The sequence below is a fragment of the Diaphorina citri genome, unplaced genomic scaffold (genome assembly GCF_000475195.1).
Source record: "Diaphorina citri unplaced genomic scaffold, Diaci psyllid genome assembly version 1.1 scaffold120, whole genome shotgun sequence".
Lineage (NCBI taxonomy): Eukaryota > Metazoa > Arthropoda > Insecta > Hemiptera > Psyllidae > Diaphorina > Diaphorina citri.
In genome coordinates, this window is record NW_007377557.1 from 66,895 (window position 1) to 94,302 (window position 27,408).

A 27,408-nucleotide genomic window follows, 5' to 3' on the forward strand; every position below is an offset into this window, starting at 1 on the left:
CTTTTTATTTTACCTGTGTTTTACACCTATTAGACCTTTAGTCAGGTTATTGAATGTCAATTATTATCGAGTCAATTTTCTCATTGAATGTCAATTATCAACTATGCAAATGGACAAAAACAAAACAGCTTCTAATCTCCTATCAGTGACTAACTTATCCGTGTCCGAGACTTCTATACCTATTAATCTTTAGCAATATCAAATTCAAAAGGTTCTGTCATAAATGATGATATTTTCCATGCTGAACCACTTGCTACGCTAGTTACCTACCCTGGCCTTCGAAATAGAATACCTCGGACGGGTCTCCTATCAATTACTTACTTATCCGTGTGCGAGACTTCTATACTTAATCTTTAGCAATATCAAATTCAAAAGGTTCTGCACACACTAGTCATAACGCTGGCGCTGCGCTGTCATAAATGATGATATTTTCCATGCTGAACCACTTGCTACGCTAGTTACCTACCCTGGCCTTCGAAATAGAATACCTCGGATGGGGTGTAAATACTACAAGGAAATGCTTACGGTTTTCTTTTTATTTTACCTGTGTTTTACACCTATTAGACCTTTAGCCAGGTTATTCCAATCATACGTAGGTACTTATCTAAATACAATAATTATGATAAGGATCTTATGATACTAAGATGAGTGATGAACTGATGACCCTTATGTCCAAGAGCAAGTCGTACTTACATAAGATTTATTTCCATTTTACAAAGTAACCACCACTTTGTTTCTAGGGAAAAGCCAAAGTATGATAGATTTATCCTATAATCTCCAATAGAGATATCAATGTCAAATGTTAAAGACTTAAAGCATATAGCACACCTACTTAATAACATTTGTTCAACAACCAAGTTTCCAGTGGCTAGGTAAATTCGACATGTAGTGAGTCGTGATAATAATTTTTCAGGTGGCCTTTAGGTAAAATAATATCCACAATTATGTTTTAGGTATTTATCAGCAATCAGAAGTCAGTAGGTAAGTCTTCTGATGTCTTAAATAGAATTGTTCAAAGTTTCAGTTTCAATACCTATTGTATGTAGATATGGCATGGATCTGTTGATACAGCTATTAGGTATACTTATACATAGATCATAAAATACATCAAATAGGTATCTACTTGGCTAAATATTGAGCATTTGGATGTTAATTTCTTTATAGCTGACTATTAGGTAGGTACTAATCGTTGTAGGTAAGTCGTAAAATGTCTAGCACCTTCTCATGCCTATGTATTTTCATATTGTACTTTTGTAATGTTCCTAATGTAGGTGGGTATGTCTAGCTTATGAACCTACTAAGTACCTGCACATGTACATAATTCATCTAATGTACCTATACCTACTTATTTAAAACAGGAACTCTACCTAGTTGAAATACTTAATACCCAGTAGGCTTACATACCTGCTAGATAAATGAATTGCCTATTTCCTCAACAATATAACCTGTCAGCTTTTATTGTAAACTAAAGAGTAAACAAGAACAACTCTAAAACAATTTACTAGACCACATGCTGGAAGTATAAACAAACTAAATAGGTAGGTAATACCTAGGTATTTGGTACTGTAAGTATTTGTTGAAATAAAAGAAGGTGTACGTATCATCAAGCTACCTATGAAGCCGTTCTTTAACTCTGAAGAAGTTGAATAATTTAATTTTATTATCTACCTAAACACATTATACCTACTTAGTTACAAAAATAATATTATCCAATACTCGTAGATGCCAACATTGCCAACCTATTAGACTTGGCTGTTTTACGTTCAAAATTGCCAGAATCACCATGTCTACTTGCATTCTTTTGTTTCGTTTCTTCTCATAGAAGGTGTTAGCTTTCAATCTAAAGGACTTGTAATTTACTGATGTACTTTTATTTACAATCGTATTATTTATAATTTACTCATGTACCCATCTACTAAGTTTATTATAATAATTTACTGAAGTAGGCTCCTGTTTGTGACGTTGGAGACTTATGCACTCTGTAGTGACATTGACCCAGTCTAGAATATCATGCTCAAGATTATGATGAGTAGCTTCATTAAAATAAGAACATATTAATGTCAGTAATTGTTTGGATGTCTCCAGAAGTTATTCAAATGAGTTGGTAATTATTTGCCAGGGCCTACCACGAAGTAGGTATGTCGATATGCAATAATTATTCGTATTAGTATTAACTAATAAGGAATTCATCAGATTTTCTCAATGAATGTCAATTATCAACTATGCAAATGGAGCAACAAAAAATTAATGATAGAACTTGGTGGAGAGGTTTTGTGAATAGTCGACCTGTTCCACCAAACAGAACGACTAAGGATATGTACCTATGTATGTTCTGCTAATGCAGTTTTAACTGTTGATCTTTTTATGGTAAGCTATGTCAATCGTTCCATTCATTGAGATAAACAGGTTTTCTTGAATCATCTTCTCTCAATCCGGCACGCGACTGTATGAACATCTTTTATAGCTTTTTATTGACATCTTTAACTGTGAACTTTTCCAATCAGTTTTTTTACTGCATTTTTTAATGTCAGAAAGTTAATTTCTCAATCAAATATGCATCTACATATACATACACAAAATAAATACACATCATGCATGATGGTTTGAAGGGTACATACTGTAAGATTGGTAATATCAAAAGGAATACCATTATGAATTTGTCTCGCATGACCTTCTCCTATGATTTGTCAGGTGTCCATAAGCAGAAATTTTACCTGCGTTTCGCCATTACCATAATATCAGGTGTCAATAAAGTTCACGTATACAGGGTCCGCTTGAGGAATAGTTGTTTTAAAAGGGACGTAAAGAACATAACTTTCCCTGTATTGGGTTTTGCGAGTTGAAGAGTGGGGATGAACTAGATACGTATAGCTTCAGAACCAATATAACAATGTAAATGAAGATGGGGTATTGATTCTTCTATTATTATATCAGACTCTCAGATATCGTAATTACCTAGTTGGTTATGGTTAATTCTTCGCTTTGACAAAACGACCGTAGGTATTGATTTAACTTTTAGGTACCTACAACAAACCATTCAGTAATCCAGCTGATACTATCCACAAATATCCAACTAGTCAGTTTGTACATCTATCTAGTCCGTGGGTACCTACAATCCTTACAATACGGTATCCATTGTAGATGACCTATCAGCAGTAGGTAAATATAGGAGTCAACACCCAAGAACCTTGTACGTACTAAGCCAGAGTTGTCTGAAAGGAAGTTTACTGTAACACGCACCAGAATAGTTGATACTGTTGATATAGTTCGTACGATTTCCGGTGGTTATTTCCGACCAGAAGGTCAGTCTAGGCCGATGCGCTGATTTCCATCAGGGAACCGACTAGCGACTGTGGTCAGACGACTTGTCCGTTTGTGGTTTTTCCGTTGAGCAAAACTGTGAATCTAGCATCTACTAACAGAGTAACGGGAGTCATGTACCTACTACTCACCAAACTGCCTCATTGATGAAATGAAATAACCAATCCCAAAACAGTTCTTTCGGTACTTTTACTATCTGTTGCTCTCCCTTTTGTTGTACCGTTTCATCCTAGGTAGGAGTAAACTGTTTTAACCTGGAGAAATGATTAAAGACGGGGTTTTACCAAGTCTGATGATGTTGAAGCCTGGATCCAGCTGAACATTAGGAATAGCTTGATCCTCGGTGAAACACTGTTGGTAAGTCCCAGCTTTTAATTGGACCACAATACCTATTGATGAGTTAACACCTAATAAAGCGGGTGCGACTTACTCTTCGGTTGGTAGATCTCTGGAAAAACAAACGGAAATCTTCCTACTCAAAGAATTGAATGCTGAATTCAATTGACATTATCTAATCAAAGGAAAACCCGGTTACTTACGTAATCGAGGCATCTCTACAATTCTATAACATAATATGGAATGCTACATGCCTACATAATTTTAATTATGTAGATTTAATGTCATTAATAAATTAAAACTGCAGAATTAAACAGATTAGTCATTAGTGCCTAAATGCAGGCGGGCGTTCCACATTTTCTTCGTTGAGAGCGTAAAACTGACATAATTGAAAGCCTTAAGATAATTTTAGAGAAAACAGAATACAATTTAAATGTGGAAAACATCCTCATGCAAACATCTTAATGACAACCTTCATGCATCTCGCATTTGATAATAATGACAAGCTTGTCTTAATTGAATCACTTGAAACAATAAACGTTGTGTATCTTCATCAAAGAACACGCGGCAACAAAGAAGATCATTAATGACAGTGAGAACTTGTCAGAAAAGATAGCAGACTGATGAGCAATTAATCAATTGAATCACTCTTGTCATCAAGTGAATTGAATCATACTTGAAACAATGAAGCGGCTAGAAGAGATGTAAATGAAGATGTTATTGCAAGCGATACAAAATAATGTTTGAAGACATTAGGTACTGTAAACTTGTCTTAATTGAATCACTTGAAACATTAAACGTTGTGTATATTCATCAAAGAACACGCGGCAACAAAGAAGATCATTAATGACAGTGAGAACTTGTCAGAAAAGATAGCAGACTGATGAGCAATTAATCTTCTGACAAAGATCTTGACAAAGATTTCGTCAGTTTGAAGAATATCAGGTTTCAGAAAACAAGTAGCCATGTTGTATATATGATATCAAATTGGACCATCATTTCCAACATGTTCACTCTGGTCAACTAGACATGGTTAGAACAATGGCTTCCACAACATGAGCTTTAAAAACATACGAAATGTCATATTTTATCAAGTAGGTGAGGTAGAATCATTGAAAGAGAGCAAAAAGATAGTAGGTATCGAGCTACAATCCAAGCCGAAGAAAACGAAAGATCAAGAGGTAACGAGAAAATACACTAAAATATAGATACATACCTATTAGAATTTTCTCAATAAGAAGTTGATTGAGCAGGGCCGGATTACCCATAAGGCAAAATGGCAGACTGCCACGGGCCCCGCGCTTTTGGGGGCCCCGCGCTTTGAGGACTTACACTAGATATTATGGGTTTTTTGAAGACATTACTGTAAGTATATTTGTGGAAATAAAAGAAGGTGTATCATCAAGCTACTTATGAAGCCGTTCTTTAACTCTGAAGAAGTTGAATAATTTAATTTTATTATCTGCCTAACCACAATATACCTACTTAGTTACAAAAATAATATCATGCAATATAGATACCAACATTGCCAACCTATTAGACTTGGCTGTTTTACGTTCCAAAATTGCCAGAATCACCATGTCTACTTGCATTCTTTTGTTTCGTTTCTTCTCATAGAAGGTGTTAGCTTTCAATCCAAAGGACTTGTAATTTACTGATGTACTTTTATTTACAATCGTACTATTTATAATTTACTCATGTACCCATCTACTAAGTTAATTATAATAATTTACTGAAGTAGGCTCCTGTTTGTGACGTCGGAGACTTATGCACTCTGTAGTGACATTGACCCAGTCTAGAATATCATGCTCAAGATTATGATGAGTAGCTTCATTAAAATAAGAACAATAATACCACACTTCTCTCTTAATGGCATATGAGAATCACATGATTCATGAACTTAATAGGTAGGTATAGCTAGGTATCTATGAATCTATGTTTACATTGTGATTGAACATAATATAGAGTTATGTTACGACTCTATTTATAAAGCGGAATAATAAATAGCTCAGAAGTCAACATCCGCGGTGTCTCTTCTGGTAGCTCCATTGTTGCCTGAGTCATTGACATTGGTAGATTAGGCGTTGACTCTTCAATAAACACTTCTGGGTTCCTATTGTGACAAAGGGAAAACAAAGACATAAAGCTCGTTTCCAAAGAGTAACGTAGCGTGAAAGAAAATTTGGTGTGAGCTAATAATGCTAACATAATGGCATCCGCGGTGTCTCTTCTGGTAGCTCCATTGTTGTCTGAGTCATTGACATTGGTAGATTAGGCGTTGACTCTCCAATACTCCAATAAACACTTCTGGGTTCCTATTGTGACAAGGGAAAACAAAGACATAAAGCTCGTTTCCAAAGAGTAACGTAGCGTGAAAGAAAATTTGGTGTGAGCTAATAATGCTAACATAATGCGTACGTTTAACAATGGGTTTTGGTTCAATAAAATATCTGTCTACGAGTGTATTGTAAAACAAATCCAGGAGGGTAATTTTAGCCGGAAGAAATTGTTAAATTTGGAAGATTTTTCCTGGCAAGTAGGTTCGCACAGAACAAGGAAGTACTTGTAGATCCCTACTCCTATCTACTCATGAACACCTGTCTCTTGAATACTATAACAGAAGTAGATAACTAACTACATAAGTAGAGTTTATGGGTAAAAATACTGTCCGAAGGCGTCCTATACCATTTGACACGGTATTCAAGTATTCATCATGCTTAATTGGGTACCTACCTCTTGGGTAAGGGCACTAAGGGCCATATTTATTAGTAAAACACTGGCTCACAAGCTGCACTGAAGCATAAATTCCAAAAAACTGGGCCAAAATTTCTTTGACTTAAGAGCGACAGTTTCAGAAGATGTAGTGAGTCTTTCTTTCCACATTCTAACCAGTCCATCTCTTCTTCTGCCCACAGGTGTTGTAGTTCCAGTCTTTTCTCCCGCAAGTCATAATGTTCCCCATCATGGAAAAGTTCCGCTCCCTCTACAGTGGCTACGCTTTAACCATCCTGACTCTCGGATATCTGACATCAGAATTGGGTCACTTCCTGATTGGTGTGACCAGCAAGGCGACTGCCATCGAGTTGGAGTACGGGGATATCAGATGTCAACTGAGGGAGAACTATACCGACCATCATTTCAATCTCACCTACTACACCGCCTGCACCGAAGCTGATACGAACGAAACTTTGTAAGTACCACTGAAGCGTTTGAACTAAATAAGTGAGTTGCAGGTTTTAGTTCGAATGTATTTTTGTATTCTTGTCACAGCCACTAAAAATAGTACCTAATGCTTCCTCCTTTATTTCTATCCTTAAATCTTCAACACCAAGATAAAATTCTCAGTTCTCTGAATAGCTTGCACTCTTGGAAATGGAAATGTATTGGAAACCTTCAAAAATTATAGACCGGTCAATAGGTATATCATCAATAGCTCTAAATTTCGTCTCGTGCATAAAATACAATGGTGTTTCTCAGGATCTGAAGCCCAGGAAATCTTTATGGCTGGCAGGTCACACATTAGTTCTGGATGAATAGATCCTATGAACAATATTGCATGCATCACCTAACTGCACCAATGTCAAGGTCAACGATGCAACTGAAACCCATCAGAACAATTATCCAGGATAACAACGCACTGGCTGTAATAGCTAACCAATTTCCTAGTCAACTCAATTGACCGTATCACGCTGATTGGCTGATTTTTTGCGCTCTTTTTACTCCAGTGGTGCATACAGCATACAGGTGGTTAGGAGCTTACTACAGGTGACTAGGTTTTGTAATTACAGGAAGCAAATTTCCACGATTAGTTCAGTTCCACCAATTGATTAAAATTCTGTAGGTAGCTCGTTATTTCTTGGATTAGCCACAATTAGGCTGACAGCAGTCCAGTCAATTTGAATACCTACGTCCTAAGTAATAACTAATAACCTGAAATGGGCTGAAAAAGATAATAACATGAAATGGATTATGTAACTCTAAGAACTCGACTTTTTTTAACCATGACCTTGTAGAGATGACGATTTATTAGTCGAGATCTCATAACGATACATACAATATTTTTTTTAAGACATTGACTTTTCAGATTTCGTGTATTTTGGTGGGTAGTTATTTTTGGATAAAATATTTTGTGTATTGTAAAACTGGTTTTCCATTGTAACTGTGGGAGGTGAACGACTTTCATTAGAATTTCATAAAGTTGCCTATAGCTTCAAACACGTCAAGATCAAGATGAAACACAGAGCTCTTTTTTTTCTCACTCTCAATTTATCACCTCAATACATGTGGCATGTGGGTAGGTTAGTTACATAATTTTTTGGAATTTTATCAACCATAAACGATACATACAATATTTTTTTTAAAGACATTGACTTTTCAGATTTCGTGTATTTTGGTGGGTAGTTATTTTTGGATAAAATATTTTCTGTATTGTAAAACTGGTTTTCCATTGTAACTGTGGGAGGTGAACGACTTTCATTAGAATTTAATAAAGTTGCCTATAGCTTCAAACACGTCAAGATCAAGATGAAACACAGAGCTCTTTTTTTTTTCTCACTCTCAATTTATCACCTCAATACATGTGGCATGTGGGTAGGTTAGTTACATAATTTTTTGGAATTTTATCAACCATTTATAAATTACTTTAAATACCAACCATTTCAAGGTTGAGAAAATTTTCTCTGGACGTAATAATATGTAGGTTCGTATAGGTATGATGTAATAAAATTAAATATCCGACAGGGGTGCTTTGAATAAGAAGTCCTATGCTATAAGTCCCCATCAAAAGTCGAATACCACAACAATTAAAGCCACAAAGTGTCCTCTAGGAATATACAATTACTCGAGTTCTTAAATCGTGCAAAGACAAGTGTAATATAATCATTGGTGATGGCGTGATGACTAAGACAATGGAAAATTATGTATCCCTTCTTTCAATAAATACTAACGAGGTTCTACCAATCTATAAACGCTATAAATTATTATAGAGCACTGGACGCATGTATAAAGATTAAAGCTGGAAGTATAGGTATGTATATTAATAGATTGTGACGGAGTCCGGATTAATTGAATTGAAAGTAGGTATCACTGTGTTCAATTCTTCATAGAACGGGTCATTTTAGAATGGGAAAATGGGTATCTATGTTTAATGCTCATTGCTCATATTAGAAGCAGGTGGAAATTAGAATGGGCATACCTCAATATTGATTTAGAGCTTTCCTGTCTTTTCCGACCATGTTCAAGGTGATTTGAACACCAAATGGAACACACCTACCACTCCAATCACCAGATGAAATAGTGTCCTAACATAAAGCCCACACTATTACACCGATTGTTCTTGTAAGAGCTGCTCGGAACTTTGCCAAACACGTGATCATGAGCCCTCAAAGAGATTGATAGTGATTGTGATTGATTCTGAATGAAACAATAATGCAAACCAGAATGAATTACGGATACGGAATCCAAATGTTGATAAAACTGACAAATTTTCAAATAGAAAAATCATCAGGTAATTGAACCTGGCATCATTACCACAAGACACAGAACAGATTTTTGAAGCTGATTTTACAGGAGTTTAAAAGAGGCAATGACATACCTATGTAGAATCAAAACTGACAAATTTTCAAATAGAAAAATCATCAGGTAATTGAATCTGGCATCATTACCACAAGACACAGAACAGATTTTTGAAGCTGATTTTACAGGAGTTTAAAAGAGGCAATGACATACCTATGTAGAATTAACGCTATCTTTACACACACAAATGTGTGTGTTTCACAATACTATGAAAACTAACTCGTTGTAAACGGTGTTCAAATTCCTCAGGGATGGAGAGTGGCTTACTACGGCAGTGGTATCTTCGGACTCGTCATTGCTTTGTTCTGCGCCACCACCATCTTTGAACCCAAGAGAACCACCATTGGTGAAGAAGTCGAACAAGTATGTAGAATATGGAACACTACCACTTACCACTGAAAGTTCCCTTAAAATGAGAAAACCAGAGAGTTCCAAAGCAAATATAAAAGTGCCTGATGGATTCCTAAGATAATTCATTTTCAAAAACTGTTCATAATCATAAAGTGGGTAATTTGAAGGCATTATTTATAGGCCTGCAAATTTATGTTAGTGCGTAGGCACATGGTGGTACCACGCGCATGAACAAAGCATACATGTAATTGTTAGGTAGCTTTTAGCTACTGGTTATGAAACAACTGAATTCAATCCCCACGAAAAAAAAATTGCTTAGCAGCAGCGTGAAATTTATCTGGCACTTACCTTGTTCCTAGATGTATTGTATAGGAGCATGTGGTAGTATTCCATAAAACTGTCAATAGATACTTAGATAGAAATGGAACTACGTACCAAGGTACCAAATAGCTACCGTAAAAATTCGCGAAGGTTTAATTAGAATCTCAGCGATGGGGGATTTGGAAAATAATAAAACACCCTTGGAAAAATTGTCTTTGAAGAAAAGAAACATACAATTACAATGTCTTTACAATATGGTTATAAATGTCCCAATATTTCATGCAAATCGAAATAGAATAGAAGACTCATAGCCAAGACCGTAAATGAAAAGATGAGCAGAATAGATAGGCTCGTGCCAATTGCCAATAGAATTGTGTAACCATTAGTGAGCAATTTTCCCTCTAATGTAAATAAGGTAGATTCATAGGGCAGCACATGGTAATTATCTATCAATAAATCAGTGACCAAGTATTCCCATAGGAAATATAGATGGTCTTGAGGAATGACTATCATTGATCAATTAGTAATTTAATATATTACAGGGTGTTTTGGAGGAATCTGCAAAAATAGTATTTCGCAATCTGTAAAAATAGTAATGCACCAATCCAGAAAGGATACCCAATCCTAAATCTCAGGATTATTGTTGGTACACATCAGGACAAAGAGGAAAGATATATATCTATTTCCACGCAGCTGAAGAGTTACGACTTACTTCGAGTAACATTTGAGTTATGTGATTAGAAGCATGATTATCTCGCTCTGATATAAATAATTGCTGCGAAGATTGTCTGACTTTGTAATTGTAAAAAATATTGTTCCTCATAATGATACCCTTGACATTGGCATCGATTCACTACAGTTTAAGGACAAGGGAGTAGAAGTTTAAGGTGGTACATTATTGGTGCTTGACTCATTCCCGCATGTTTTATTAAACCTGTCACGATTAGTGTTTGGTGTTGTATTATTAGTTGTTGTTATCTCTACCTACATACATTCTGCAATATACATATTATCTATTTACCTACACTTTTGTAAGGTGCCTGTATCGGATTTTTTTTTTTTTACTTTTTTTTTACTTTTTGAACAATCAGGAAGTGAATTCATTGAGTTTGCGTTGATTTCTTTATTACTTATCTCTCCATTGGTAATGTTTTTCATTAAGTGCGAGTATGTTAATATAAAACTCCTGCATGTTATCTTGTCTAATTAGGTACCTATAGTCGTGCTACCAACTAGTTTAGTACCTACATAGGTTAAAGCATGTTTTCCCGCCTTTTTTCTCATCTCTTATTGCAGAATCATTTCATGCCAAGCTGAGAATGGGACTAACTAAACTACCCGTTCAGATAAATACCTATGATAATAAAATAATTGATTTAATGGTGGATAGGTATTTTAATTTTATATGTATGTATAATTGGCAGAGGAGGACTTTAAGGTAGGCCATAGTGTCATTCAGAGATCCATGACATGCAATAATACATGGGATTAATATCATCAGTAGGTAGGTGTTCAAAATTGAAGGAAAATATCAACATTCGATCCAACTTATCACTCCAAGACATTCCTAGAAACCTACAAATGTCATTTATGTTGACTCATTCCCGCATGTTTTATTAAACCTGTCACGATCAGTGTTTGGTGTTGTATTATTAGTTGTTTTTATCTCTACCTACATACATTCTGCAATATATCTATTTACCTACACTTTTGTAAGGTGCCTGTATGGGATTTTTATTTTACTTTTTGAACAATCAGGAAGTGAATTCATTGAGTTCGCGTTGATTTCTTTATTACTTATCTCCCCATTGGTAATGGTTTTTCATTAAGTGCGAATATGTTAATGTGAAATTCCTGCATATTATCTTGTCTAATTGGGTACCTACACTACCTATATAATAGTCGTGCTACCAACTAGTTTAGTACCTACATAGGTTAGAGCGTTAGAGCATGTTTTCCCGCCTTTTTTCTCATCTTTTATTGCAGAATCATTTCATGCCAAGCTGGGAATGGGACTAACTAAACTACCCGTTCAGATAAATACCTATGATATTAAAATAATTGATTTAATGGTGGATAGATATTTTAATTTTATATGTATGTATAATTGGCAGAGGAGGACTTTAAGGTAGGCCATAGTGTCATTCAGAGATCTATGGCATGCAATAATACATGGGATTAATATCATCAGTAGGTGTTCAAAATTGAAGGAAAATATCAACATTCGATCCAACTTATCACTCCAAGACATTCCTAGAAACCTACAAATGTCATTTATTTTATAGTTGGAATTTGTGATAATAGCTTAAATAGTTTCCACAGTTGTTGTGAATGTGAAAGATATTTATAATAGGACAGGTCTACATCTATTAGACAAATTGTTGTTGCATAAAATTGACTCCGTTAGTTGCATCCTGCGGTGTGCAATATGTACTGGGTATACCAATGTCAAGGGCAAAAGTAACACTATACATGTAGGTACGTTTAGAACAATTAGATTTTCTTTTAGCAGAAAAATCTATAAAATCCATTATAACCTGCCGAAGTGGGAAGTCATGATAATGGCTGGATATCTTCTACGTCTTGAGTTTTATTTTAATGGCTTTTTCATTACACCTACATTTATGTTAACATCCTGTGATCATAACCTTCTTAGGTAATTTGGTAGGTAACTATTTTGCCTATTCTTAAGAAGTAAATTTATCAAATCTGTCTCTTTCAAATTCTTGGTTTTTGGGTGTGTTCTAAATTTAAATATCCATTTCAGAACGAAATTTGGCCACGGTATCCATTGTTTAATCTCATCATCAACTATTCCGTCTGTTTCAGATGTCACAGTTTGCAGCTGGAAGATGGCACCCAATTCTGTGAATATGGTCGCAATGGTCTCGGATTTGAATACCAGATTCTAGCCGGTCCAGTGTTTATCCTTGTCTATACAGTGTTTGGTGTCATCTTGGGAATTGCTGCTGATAAATTCAACAGGTAATATTTCATTCAAAAAGTGTATTGGATCAACCAGATACCATAATAGTGGATGTGGCTGTTTTTACTTCCAGTACCATGGGGTGAAATATCTCAAATTCCTTGATTATAAATGAACTTGATTTTCAAGAGAATGTTTCGTGCACCCATTGGTTCAAAAGATCTAATTTAAGCACTATTTATCTCACCAATTTAATTTAGATAACTACGTATTTAGCACTAGTTATTACTTCTGAATTTCATAAGTGGGGTTTTCCATGAATTTTCCAGGGTGGGGTTTGCATGTTGTGATTTTTTGCATGTTACTAGATCTTTTGAATAGGAGCCTTGTTAGTGCTCTAAATGTTCAAATGGATAATTAGCTACTGCTAAACAAATTGTTGGCAATCAATCTGATGAATAGATCCTATGAACAATATTGCATGCATCACCTAACTGCACCAATGTCAAGGTCAACGATGCAACTGAAACCCATCAGAACAATTATCCAGGATAACAACGCACTGGCTGTAATAGCTAACCAATTTCCTAGTCAACTCAATTGACCGTATCACGCTGATTGGCTGATTTTTTGCGCTCTTTTTACTCCAGTGGTGCATACAGCATACAGGTGGTTAGGAGCTTACTACAGGTGACTAGGTTTTGTAATTACAGGAAGCAAATTTCCACGATTAGTTCAGTTCCACCAATTGATTAAAATTCTGTAGGTTATAGCTCGTGTATTGTGATTTTTTGCATGTTACTACTTAGATCTTTTGAATAGGAGCCTTGTTAGTGCTCTAAATGTTCAAATGGATAATTAGCTACTGCTAAACAAATTGTTGGCAATCAATCTTCTTCATCATCATGAAGTTGTCTTATTGCAGGGACTAATCTTTTATAGCTAATTATGTAGATATTTATATTATTATTTCTACATCAAGTAAATTGGTTTCTCTCCTTACCTACTCAAGGAACCTACCTATACGAGTACATGTATGTAGATCAAATGAGTACATATACAAGATGAAACTAGAAACACCCAATATGGGATGGAAATAATCTTCCTGGTTGGTGATTTCTTGGTTATAACATGATTTCACATTAATATTATGGACCTCGCTCTAATCGTTTTAACTCTAAATTGAACACTAGAAAAAATCTAATGGAACCTTCTACTAATGAATGCCCCTATTAGAAGAAAACTAGTTGATTAGGCACACACACCTTGATTAACCAATCACACCTACCTATAAGCTGTCCGTTCAGTTAAAAATATATCATTTTTTAATAGCCACTTATTTCTCAGATTGCCCATAACACACCTAATCAGAACATTAGGTAGGTACAAATATATACATGCCTAGGATATGTAATTTGTTTTAGAGGTGAACGCGTAAATGCTAGTGGCAGGGATTTTTTCTCAATTTGGAGACAATCTACCCGCCTACTCAACCAGACTGATTTGGTCTGGGAAAAGGCGGCACGAGACTGGCCTGATGGTCACCCATCCGGGTACTAACCTCGTGCAACACTTTTAATTTGAGTGATCCGTTGAGAACGGGCAACAATCAACATGCTATCGCGACAAAAAACATGCCATGCATTGTTAAAGTGTGTCCAAAAATGGTCGACCGGCCGCCGGCGGGCGCGGCGGTCACGAGTATTGGTACGGCCTTGTTAATTTTATTCATGCATGTAAATAAAATTATGATTTATTAAAATAAAATTATGACATTCAAACTGCTGTTTTCAACCTTCAAAAACGTTTACTTGATTCACTCCTCTGATTTATCGAACCTTCTCAAATTCCGACTAAAAGACACGCTTAACGCTATCTTTACACACACAAATGTGTGTGTTTCACAATACTATGAAAACTAACTCGTTGTAAACGGTGTTCAAATTCCTCAGGGATGGAGAGTGGCTTACTACGGCAGCGGTATCTTCGGACTCGTCATTGCTTTGTTCTGTGCCACCACCATCTTTGAACCCAAGAGAACCACCATTGGTGAAGAAGTCGAACAAGAGAAGGAAGCCCAGGTTGAAAAGGAAAAGCAACTGAGCAACCCTGAACCCGCTGAGGAGAAGAAATCTCCATGGAAAGTGATGCTGGAACCACGTCTGGTTATGCTGTGTATTGCCGCCTCTATCCGTCACACCGGTAAGTAGAGGAGAAGATTTCCGAGATGGTTACGGAAGTTTGCGTGTAAGCCAATTTGTACACAATCCGTAGATTTTACATTACATTTAAATGGGGGTCTTTTCCGACAGTCCAGTATGTAGGACTATTGCACCCCTATCCGTAGATTTTAGGGACGGAGGGTTCTCTATGAGGCTTCTCTCTTACAGCTCTTTTTTGAGCATGTGACAAGAGTGAATATGTATCAGTCACGGAGTTTTTATTTATAACGCTGGGTTATTTTGTAGGTATTTTAATCTAGGTAGGTAAAAAGTCTTTTCCGACAGTCCAGTATGTAGGACTATTGCACCCCTATCCGTAGATTTTAGGGACGGACGGTTCTCTCTGAGGCTTCTCTCTTACAGCTCTTTTTTGAGCATGTCTCCTTTTTTGTGACAAGAGTGAATATGTATCAGTCACGGAGTTTTTATTTATAACGCTGGGTTATTTTGTAGGTATTTTAATCTAGGTAGGTAAAAGCTATAAACTCGGGTGTTCATAAAGAAAGCTCAAAATTTTCAAACACTCATTTTCCATTTCCAGGTGGATTGTGTTTCGCCTACAACGCCGATCTGTTCTACAGAGAGATCTTCCCCAACATTGATCTCTATACACACGCATTTAATTTTTTGGCTTCATTCTGATGGATAAAATTGCCGATGTTCCATCTTTTTCTTGCAATAAGCTCTCAAAACCTTATCTAGGCATATCAAGTTCCTAGGGTAAATACATCATGGCATTCTATTTACTTATACCGTCAGTTGAAAACTGAGAGTAAATAGCATTTAAAACATGTTGTTCGACGGCCATCGACTATGTGTGTGGACACAGCTTAATATTATGTAGATTCAATACTACCAGAGTGTTTGAACCTCCTGTATATGAGTTTAATAAAGAATCTATTGTTTTCATCAGCTCGGGCAACCCTAATGGGTCAATTCTCAATTGATTTCGCAGGAAATTTTATTAATAACTTTTTCATTACGAATGTTGTTTTCTCAGCAGCTACTCGATTGGGTGTTACCATTACCTCATGGACTCCATCAGTGGAGATTCCAAGAGTTTCTTGAGAAGATTATGTAGATAGGTACCATCACCTTTTTACATGATTAACTATACATTCCTTACTTAGCTACATTCCTTACTTAGCTGACAATAACTACCATTTTGATTTGAAAATTACTGATCAGCATTTTCAGGAAGGACTTAATGACAAGATATATCTATTGAAAATTTACTCTAATATTATTTAGTGGAAGTTGACACCTATAAGTCAGTTGTTCATTCTCCTCTGAGGCTGATGATGACTATGTTCTACTCTTATGGATTATAAATGTAGTGTACGATAAATTTCCATGGTGGGTAATGAATGGTGCCTGGAGAACCTGGTACGAATGTGTTGTACCAGTTCCTGTAGGTTGGTGGAATTTTCAACTTTTGGCGCAATTGGATGTTGCCCCAGAAAAGAGCTCAAAATTCTGGTTCCTGGTAGCATCAAGAGGTTATCCCTTTTCAGAATAAAATCATCTTTGGAGGAGAGTATACTGAATTTTATGTTGTTAATGAATTACCTATAATATTGTAAGCATAAGGTGAGGAATAGTCAAACAAAAAGACTTTGGTCTCAACCATAAACCACAGCGAGTCTGAATGAGGAGAGAAAGTCGGGAAAAAAGACATAGGTAAGTACCTAGATAATGCTCTGTAAAAATGGAATTCAAGCAAACAGCTGAAGATATACATAGTTAGATGAAAGAGTTGTAGAAACTAAAAGAATTGACATCTAACGTCTTTTATTTAGAAGATTAGTCTATTATTTATCAATGTTCAAAACTGCCTTCATCTTGAAACCTTCAGGAGTCCCTATGATATTGTAAGCATAAGCATTGACATCTAACGTCTCTTATTTAGAAGATTAGTCTATTATTTATCAATGTTCAAGACTGCCTTCATCTTGAAACCTTCAGGAGTCAGGATCCGAGTATTTGCTATCCTATTCTTTGATCCAAGAAGTAACAGTTCTAGATTCTTGAATTACCTATGATATTGTAAGCATAAGGTGAGGAATAGTCAAACAAAAAGACTTTGGTCCCAACCACAAACCACAGCAAGCCTGAATGAGGAGAGAAAGTCGGGAAAAAAGACATAGGTAGGTACCTAGATAATGCTCTGTAAAAATGGAATTCAAGCAAACAGCTGAAGATAAACATAGTTAGATGAAAGACATAGTTAGATGAAAGAGTGGTAGAAATTCAAATAATCCACGTCTAAGTCTATTATTTCGAATATTAGTCTATTTTACCAATGTTCAAGACTGCCTTCATCTTGAAACCTTCAGAAGTCAACTAAGTCAGGATTCGAGTATTTGCTATCCTATTCTTTGATCCAACAAGTAACAGTTCTAGATTCTCATGAAACATTGCCATCGTGATTCAAAATTCAAACAAACCACATTGACGAGTAAATCATGACAATAAAACCACTTACGTCACACAAAAGTGAAACTTTGAAAAAATATTATGGACTTTGTAAGTTGTATGAAGGAACTTCATGGATTTGTATACAAAATACAGTAACAATAGGAATTGCTGGCACTCAAGAGAGCATAAACAAACATTGAGAAAACAACAGGGTTCAAATAAAAATATAAGAACACATGCAACTTCCAGCTATGAGACTTTCAAAAGAAAGACAACGGAAGAATGTGTCAAATAAGGAATGTAATAAGAAAGGAAAAGGTTGATTTGTGAGTGATGAACTGATGAGAGACATCAATGAGTGAGAAGAGTTATTTGATATATATTTTTTTTATGAATTTACCAAAGTCAACAAACAACTCGTCGTGGTTTGGAGGTCTTAACCACTGAGGCGGTACATTTTGTTTTGAAGGTGTACATTACCCGGTCTATCATTGTTACTAGTTTGTCAATAGCTACTATTTGGGTACCTTGAACTCTTTGTTGAAACAATATGTTTTTTCTTAGCTATTGAAAGGAAGAAGGACAAGGATTTTGGAAGCTCCTGTAAAAAATTATTTCGTCCTACAAGTTCAAAGAAGTTAAAAAAGTCACAGATGTCAAGGCACTTTCCAACGGGAATATCTAATAATAATCAAACAAAATAATAAAAATAATAAAACATGGAAGAAATCGCTAGTGCTAATGATTATAATATCCAGAGGGAACTGGTTTTAATTAATAATAAAAATATCATCAAGGAATCAGTCAAAGATCTATCCACACTAAAACAGTGCTATCTTTATCACTCCATTGTGATCACTTAATATACATCTACATACCTACTCATATTAATCAGATTGAAAATGGACACTATGGAAATCCCATTAGAAATCATATCCTCATGTCAATTATTGTTCTATTAAGAGATATACATAGTTCACAATATTATCACACAATACGACAACCTATTCAATAGTATTTAATGCTTCACTTTGTACTGAAACATTCACCTTGTGATAACCTTCACTTAGGGCTTAGGGTGTTTGGATAACAGCTGACTACTCATTGAGTGCTCTTCAGTTCAGCATCTCAAGTCTTCACACTAGAGATCATTATTAGTATCATCCACTGGAACCTGTGTTAAATTCTGATCCTTCTGTGTCTGTATTATTTTGTGAATTCCTAATCATTTTCGTAAAATGCTGAGGTAGTTATTTCTAATTTCTACATTCTAAAACTTGTTGAGGTTAAGGTTGAGAAATAGTGGAGATGTCAAAACTGGTATTAAGAAATAGTGGAGATTCCAAAACTCCTTCGTTGTTCTTCACTGAAAATCAGTGGAGATGTCAAAACCACCTCTTCTTTCAAAAAAAACTTAGGTATAAGGAATAAGGAATTTTCTTCTTCTTCTTCTTCTTCTTCTTCTTCCTCTTCTTCCTCTTCTTCTTCTTCTTCTTCAGCAATACGGGATAAACAAGAGTTCTTTCAGTGACAACATAAAATACGAAAGAATCCTCTGATGAACAACGAGCACTTGTGTTATCAAAGGAAATGGAGTGGCATGCGTTATGCTGATACTCTTATATCAGGAAAAAAAAACTTGTTTGGCACATTGCATACCTGAAATAAAAAGCAGGCGGTCACTGTCAAGCTTTGTGAGAAGAGTGATTTGAGTATCTGCTTACTTTGATATCTTGAGAATCACTGTAGGTAGGTGTTTGTTTTATTGGACTGGTAGGTAGGTACTTGGGCTAGCTCGATAGTCCGGTTTTTTGATCTCTTGGTTTAACGACTACTATAACTGTTACCATAAAATCAATACCTCTAGTACCTCGTTTAATAGGTAATTAATAAATTATCTAGGCGTGGTAGTTATGTGAGTGCTGGAAAAATGCAATCCCATATCACTAGAAAAACTTGATTTTTCAAAAGGCTACCTTCAGAATATTGACACAAAGAGTCTTATCAATATTTTAATTAATTAGATACCTATTATTAATCAGTAAGCAAAGTAAACTCAGAATATTACTCATCAGGTAGCTATTTGTTGGAAAATGTCTAATAGGCTCTGTTTAACAAGCCCTATTAGTACTAATCAACGGCTTAAACCTTCGGACGCCATTTTGTAGTGTCAAAATAGAAATTAGTCAGACAGAATAGAAATAATATTACCTCATAGAATCATAGATCAATGTACAATAATTTGTTGCGCACCGCGCCGCGGGTGAGACTAAAATCCAACTACCTATAACAGGCATGCAATTTTTGTTGGATACTAAAGCGCTACTAGCGATGTAAACGACCTACTAAAAAGCCTAATTAGACAAAAAAAAGTGCTGCTAAACGTAATGTGTACATGATATTTTTCTATGTTACACAAATAATCATCATTACATACATGATATTTTTCTTAATTATGCAGTATGCACCTATTTATTATAACATCACCATTATCACGAAGTAGGTATCATGATTGCATAGGTAGTAGGTACCCTTCTTGATTTTTCCATTCTGTATGATTTTAAGAAATTACCTCACTAGTGCAAATAACATACTAAGAGTCCAGATAAATCGAAATATACTAATTGACACATTTTGTAGGGCTTTTTGCTTCAAATTTGCCTTTTACTTATCTGCAATCTTATGGGACTTTTGCTTCAACTTCAGTTTTCACTTAAATAAAATCTTATGGAATTTTTTGCTTCAAATTCGACTTTTACTTATCTACAATCTTATAGGACTTTTTGGTTCAATCTCGGCTTTTATTTAATAATTACAATCCGAAAATGCTTTTTGCTTCGATATCTGCAGTCTTATGTGGTTTTTTGCTTCAAATTGAACCTCAATTTTTCGAATTTACTTATTATCGGATTTAACATACGTATTAGTTTAAAAGCTTAAAGCTATAAATTAACACTAATACATCCTGATGATCATTATTTACTCATAATGTAAATGCAGTTTCTTTGTGTTATTATATCACAACTTTGGTGCTCACTGCAGCATTGTAGGATTCTTCCCAATATGCAAATACAAAAGTCATCGCATCGTTCGAGCAAAATTTTTTCATTACCCGAGCTATGCCATAACTAAGCCATAGTGTAAAGCAAAACAGCTCCGCCATTTCGCCATTTACTGAAAGCTAATCTAGCCTTGTGCAAAGTTATGCATGGATCAGAATCTTGGCCTTGGATCTTGGTCTTGATCTTATAACATGAGCTGGGGAATAAAGAAAATCTTGAAAACTTGTCTAACAATTGTATCTTGGTTACGTAACGGATTTCCAGTTTGAATGAACTTGTTTTTTCAAAGATTTTCTTTGGTTAGCCATGTGGCTTAGCTTTTTTTGAGAGTTTTTTGTTCGTAATCTATTAGACATGTAATTTTCATGTCCTTGTTGCTAAATTGTATCAAAAATAAATTTTGATGTAATGATCTTGTTCTTGCATAAAGAGATGGTTATAAATATTGTAGGTATACTTAACTTATGTAAGTAAAGAAAAAGTTCAGTGTTCAGTACCAACTGATCATAGATTTATGGAATCAGTGGAAAATAATTATGCGAATGAACTGGTTTTTTCAAAGATTTTCTTTGGTTAGCCATGTGGCTTAGATTTTTTGAGAGTTTTTTGTTCGTAATCTATTAGACATGGAATTTTGATGTCCTTGTTGCTAAATTGTATCAAAAATAAATTTTGATGTAGGGTGCCTGGTTGTACCTTGGCCCCCAAAATCACTTTTTGATTTTTTTAATTTTTTCTATTAATGTTATTGGCATAATTTTAATGATCTTGTTCTTGCATAAAGAGATGGTTATATTGTATACTTAACTTATGTAAGTAAAGAAAAAGTTCAGTGTTCAGTACCAACTGATCATAGATTTATGGAATCAGTGGAAAATAATTATGAGTGGAGAGTAACAATGTTTTATAACAACATGATCGTGCAATAAAGAAAAAACTTGAAAACTTGTCTACCAATTGAGTAAGTAACTACTAGTTGCTCGAGAGTAACAATGTTTTATAACAACATGATCGTGTAATAAAGAAAAAAGGAAAAAACTTGAAAACTTGTCTACCAATTGAGTAAGTAACTACTAGTGATGAGAGGGAGTATTGTTATTAAGTACCTTTGTGATTTAATTCAGTACCAACTGATCATAGATTTATGGAATCAGTGGAAAATAATTATGAGTTGAGAGTAACAATGTTTTATAACAACATGAACGTGCAATAAAGAAAAAACTTGTCTACCAATTGAGTAAGTAACTACTAGTGATGAGAGGGAGTATTGTTATTAAGTACCTTTGTGATTTAATGACCGAGCTTTGTGTTAGACTTAAAGTACCTAAAGAGAGAAACAAAGAGTAGGTAGATACTGGGTAAAGCCATCCTCCAATCAAAATTCTCAGAAAAGGCTGGATCTTGTTCTTGCATAAAGAGATGGTTATAAATATTGTATACTTAACTTATGTAAGTAAAGAAAAAGTTCAGTCTTCAGTACCAACTGATCATAGACTTATGGAATCAGTGGAAAATAATTATGAGTTGAGAGTAACAATGTTTTATAACAACATGATCGTGCAATAAAGAAAAAACTTGAAAACTTGTCTACCAATTGAGTAAGTAGATAACTACTAGTGATGAGAGGGAGTATTGTTATTAAGTACCTTTGTGATTTAATGACCGAGCTTAGACTTAAAGTACCTAAAGAGAGAAACAAAGAGTAGGTAGATACTGGGTAAAGCCATCCTCCAATCAAAATTCTCAGAAAAGGCTGGAATAAGTCCAAATCATGACAAAGAGTCAAAAAGATAATACCTATTGATAATTTTCCCATTTTGCAACTTACCTGATATTTATCATTGGCTGCTACACCAACTTAATAGGATGTGAGTTTTAGCCTGCTCGATTTTCTGGCTCCATGTACGTTTGTTTTTGATCCAATTATTTACTATGTATTTACCTGATGTGCTCAGAAATACATAGGTCTATGCATGGCGATAGATAAATGCAACTGGATTTTCCAGATAAAGAGAGAAACAAAGAGTAGGTAGATACTGGGTAAAGCCATCCTCCAATCAAAATTCTCAGAAAAGGTTGGAATAAGTCCAAATCATGACAAAGAGTCAAAAAGATAATATTGATAATTTTCCCATTTTGCAACTTACCTGATATTTATCATTGGCTGCTACAGCAACTTAATAGGATGTGAGTTTTAGCCTGCTCGATTGTCTGGCTCCATTCACGTTTGTTTTTGATCCAATTATTTACTATGTCTTTACCTGTGCTCTGAAATACATAGGTCTATGCATGGCGATAGATAAATGCAACTGGATTTTCCAGATAATCGAATGAGCAGTCACGTGCATTTCAAGTTTTTTCAACAAGTTACAGCCATATCTTTCAAGCACATGATTTCAATGAGTGTTTTAAAGTATTGGCATACATAGGTGGGAATTTTCTTTTTTGCAAAAGTTGTCGCTTTCCATGATCTTGTACCTCTGGCAAGATCATAATTTCTTATCTCTTGTATCAAATGTTTATCTACTTATACAAGCAGTCAATGTAAAGGGTGCGTCCGTGAACTTTACCTTTAATGAGAGTAAAGTTTAACTTACCTATTTGTTAAATGTATGTTTCATCAAAGGGTACTTACACTGTACAGAGAAATTGGAAAATATAGGCCGGCTGACGCTTCGAACTGTTGACGTTCGCGCTCCTCCCGAGAAAATATAAAATAAATAAAAATATACCTACCTAATAAAAGGTTATCAGGGAACAATTTACATTCAAATGGTAAATAAGATGAATAGGTAATACCTATCTAGTAAATAAAATGTTTAATAAGAACCTAGTAGTGGCAGTGCTGCCTATGCCTAGTACAAGAGTTCAAACATGGTCCTAATAATTTTTATCACTCAGGAATATACGTAATTATGTACTCTTCATGCTCAATACCTACTCATAGTAAATTCCATTCTGGTTCGAAGCCAAATTAATCATGTTTATTAAATATCCAATTAATTATGAATATTTAGGATGATATCTACCGAGGGTTGTTGTTGTTGTTAACGTTGGCGACTACTTCTCCGTCTTCTCTAAGCCGAACATTGGTCAAGGTAATTTAGGATGATATCTACCGAGGGTTGTTGTTGTTGTTGTTAACGTTGGCGACTACTTCTCCGTCTCTAAGCCCAGGAGCTGCGCCACCTTTACAGGATTGGTCCACAAGGCTGGGTAATTTAGGATGATATCTACCGAGGGTTGTTGTTGTTGTTGTTGTTGTTGTTTTTGTTGTTGTTAACGTTGGCGACTACTTCTCCGTCTCTAAGCCCAGGAGCTGCGCCAGCTTTACAGGCTTGGTCCGAAAATGCTTTGTAGGTATTTAACGAGGGTGTTATGTATTACTGATATTGGTGATTTCTTGTTTTCAACTACGTATATAGTACGTGTCCAGAGAATCAATGATTAATAAAATTTCGGATGACATTTTGTTCTCTTTTCAAATTTCACTTGAACATGATCTGTTCGAAAATGCTTTGTATTTAACGAGGGTGTTATGTATTACTGATATTGGTGATTTCTTGTTTTCAACTATAGTACGTGTCCAGAGAATCAATGATTAATAAAATTTCGGATGATATTTTGTTCTCTTTTCAAATTTCACTTGAACATGATCTGTTTTACCGTTTTCAGAGAAGCCGGTTGCAATCCTTTGGCCACGGGAATCCTGTCAGACTTGTTCACTGAAGTAAGTTTGAAACTATGATATACTGTTATGTAGATCTGTTTTATTGAATACAATTCACATAAATTTCAACTGTACAAGACGTAGACAATTTAGACATTGTTCTGATAATATTATCGTTGATGACGGTCTTACAACGCTTAAATCGGTACTTCGGCGATTTTTTTGATTTCTAGATACGAAAGAATATTTTCCTAAACCGCCCTCATCATTAATTTCATCCTTTCTTTCTATTTTCTTCCGCAGGAAAAGAGAGGTCTAGTCATGGCAATCTTCAACTGGGGAATCTACGCCGGAATCGGTATTTCCTTCCCAATTGGCAGATACATCACGGAAGCCAACTTCTGGGATCTGGTAAGTCCTCATTCAAATGGATCGTTAATTCCTTTGGTTTTGAACATTCAAATCTGACGTGACACAAACCATTTGGTGTTCTTCTGATATTTATTTCTTATGTTAATCATTGGTACGAGTATTGGTACGGCCTTGTTAATTTTATTCATGCATGTAAATAAAATTATGATTTACTAAAATAAAATTATGACATTCAAACTGCTGTTTTCAACCTTCAAAAACGTTTACTTGATTCACTCCTCTGATTTATCGAACCTTCTCAATGACGGTTTTGAACATTCAAATATGACAAACCATTTGGTGTTCTTCTGATATTTATTTCTTGTGTTAATCATTGGTACGAGTATTGGTACGGCCTTGTTAATTTTATTCATGCATGTAAATAAAATTATGATTTATTAAAATAAAATTATGACATTCAAACTGCTGTTTTCAACCTTCAAAAACGTTTACTTGATTCACTCCTCTGATTTATCGAACCTTCTCAAATTCCGACTAAAAGACACGCTAACGCTATCTTTACACACACAAATGTGTGTGTTTAACAATACTATGAAAACTAACTCGTTGTAAACGGTGTTCCAATTCCTCAGGGATGGAGAGTGGCTTACTACGGCAGCGGTATCTTCGGACTCGTCATTGCTTTGTTCTGTGCCACCACCATCTTTGAACCCAAGAGAACCACCATTGGTGAAGAAGTCGAACAAGAGAAGGAAGCCCAGGTTGAAAAGGAAAAGCAAGTGAGCAACCCTGAACCCGCTGAGGAGAAGAAATCTCCATGGAAAGTGATGCTAGAACCACGTCTGGTTATGCTGTGTATTGCCGCCTCTATCCGTCACACCGGTAAGTAGAGGAGAAGATTTCCGAGATGGTTACGGAAGTTTGCGTGTAAGCCAATTTGTACACAATCCGTAGATTTTACATTAGTGAGCAACTCTGAACCCGCTGAGGAGAAGAAATCTCCATGGAAAGTGATGCTGGAACCACGTCTGGTTATGCTGTGTATTGCCGCCTCTATCCGTCACACCGGTAAGTAGAGGAGAAGATTTCCGAGATGGTTAAGGAAGTTCATTTAAATGGGGGTCTTTTCATTCCAGTATGTAGGACTATTGCACCACTATCCGTAGATTTTAGGGACGGAGTGTTCTCTTTGAGGCTTCTCTCTTACAGCTCTTTTTTGAGCATGTCTCCTTTTTTGTGACAAGAGTGAATACATAAGTATCAGTCACGGAGTTTTTATTTATAACGCTGGGTTATTTTGTAGGTATTTTAATCTAGGTAGGTAAAAGCTATAAACTCGGGTGTTCATAAAGAAAGCTCAAAATTTTCAAACACTCATTTTCCATTTGCAGGTGGATTGTGTTTCGCCTACAACGCCGATCTGTTCTACAGAGAGATCTTCCCAAACATTGATCTTGGATGGGGCCTGTTCTTCGTCACTTTCGTTATTGGATCCCTAGGAGTCGTTGTTGGAGGAATGGTATCAGACAAGATCGTAGCCAAGAAAACACAGAGGTAAGTGAATAATCCTCTGAGAAATCTGTCGGGTAATCCTGGTTAAACGTTAATCCTAGCCATCTTAATATTAAAAGATCTTTGCCAAAATATCAAGGTTTGATCATTCCAATATCCTCTAATATGTACATACGTAGTCTAATAAATACATTAGGTATAGGGAGTATTAGGGACCCTGGAAGGATAAATCGGAAGTTAGGAATATAAAACTGGTAAGTGGATAACCTTTTCCATTGCAAAGGTCATAGGGGGCTTTATTATATCTACTCGCATTTTTCACTGGGATTTCATTAAACTCCTCATTAATTCTGACTAAGCTAGAGACGCTAGAGCGCAGCCCAAACCATCATGACTTTAAAGCCGGAACTTGGCCTGACGCACTACCGCAGAGCTACGCCCCCACATACTCGTCAGTGCTGTCAGTTGTCGTCAGCTTATGGTAATATGTTTTCTAACTTGGTCTTATCCATGTTTTACTTTTCCAGATAATCGAATAAGCAGTCACGTGCATTACCTACTCATAGTAAATTCCATTCTGGTTCGAAGCCAAATTAATCATGTTTATTAAATATCCAATTAATTATGAATAACTACCACTAGGTGGTGGGTAAATTTATAGCTCCAGAATCAAAGCTATTTATACTATAAATTTTATAGTCTAATATTTTCCAAGTTCGTCCTGATAGAAGATAAGTAAGCCGGATTATAGAAGCAATTGATCACCTCTAATGAACAGCAGATTCAAAAGTCGAAAAACTGGGTCTGAAGGCTGGGGTTGGAACCCACGGTGTGGAATGTTGTTCCCAAGATAACCCTATAGGCAGTTGGCAAGTAACTTTTAAACAGTTATGTAGTAAGTACCTAGATCTTGTTTAAATTCAGAAGCTAATAAATGCAAATTGCAATACATATACAAGTTACAGCAACTTAGCCCCAGTCAAAACAGTAACAGCGAATAATACGTGAGAGCTGGATTGTACGGAGGACCGCTAAAAAATCATCCAATCTTCCTAAGAAAATTTTCCAAACACCTCAAGATTTTATCGTTACGAAGTATAGACAGCATTTACGTAACCAGTCACCAAGTAATACATGGAGAATTTTGACATTCCACTAGTTTCAACATGTGAAAATAGTGGAGACGACAAAACTCTCACATATTTCGTTAAACTTTTCCATTGAATTTTCAAACCTGTCTCATTTTGGACATTCAAAAAGCTTGGACTCTATTATGTCATACAAACCTACTTCAATGTTTAGGTAGTTATACCTGGTGGATTT

The 27,408-nt window shown here is 35.5% G+C and overlaps 1 protein-coding gene across 1 annotated transcript in view; it reads left to right on the forward strand.

The window, feature by feature from the left end:
* The window catches only part of LOC103524793, a 49,554-nt gene extending 22,938 nt beyond the window's left edge, over nt 1-26,616 (forward strand). The window contains exons 2-14 of the mRNA XM_017449744.2: nt 6,573-6,847; nt 12,733-12,888; nt 13,159-13,168; nt 14,782-15,031; nt 15,593-15,666; nt 16,346-16,550; nt 23,848-23,887; nt 24,207-24,261; nt 24,505-24,612; nt 25,206-25,361; nt 25,548-25,641; nt 25,965-26,127; nt 26,613-26,616. Coding sequence (XP_017305233.2) covers nt 6,609-6,847; nt 12,733-12,888; nt 13,159-13,168; nt 14,782-15,031; nt 15,593-15,666; nt 16,346-16,550; nt 23,848-23,887; nt 24,207-24,261; nt 24,505-24,612; nt 25,206-25,361; nt 25,548-25,641; nt 25,965-26,127; nt 26,613-26,616 — 1,554 coding nt within the window. The 5' untranslated portion in view covers nt 6,573-6,608. The remainder of the gene's footprint in view (nt 1-6,572; nt 6,848-12,732; nt 12,889-13,158; nt 13,169-14,781; nt 15,032-15,592; nt 15,667-16,345; nt 16,551-23,847; nt 23,888-24,206; nt 24,262-24,504; nt 24,613-25,205; nt 25,362-25,547; nt 25,642-25,964; nt 26,128-26,612) is intronic.
* Nucleotides 26,617-27,408: the final 792 nt, after the last annotated feature.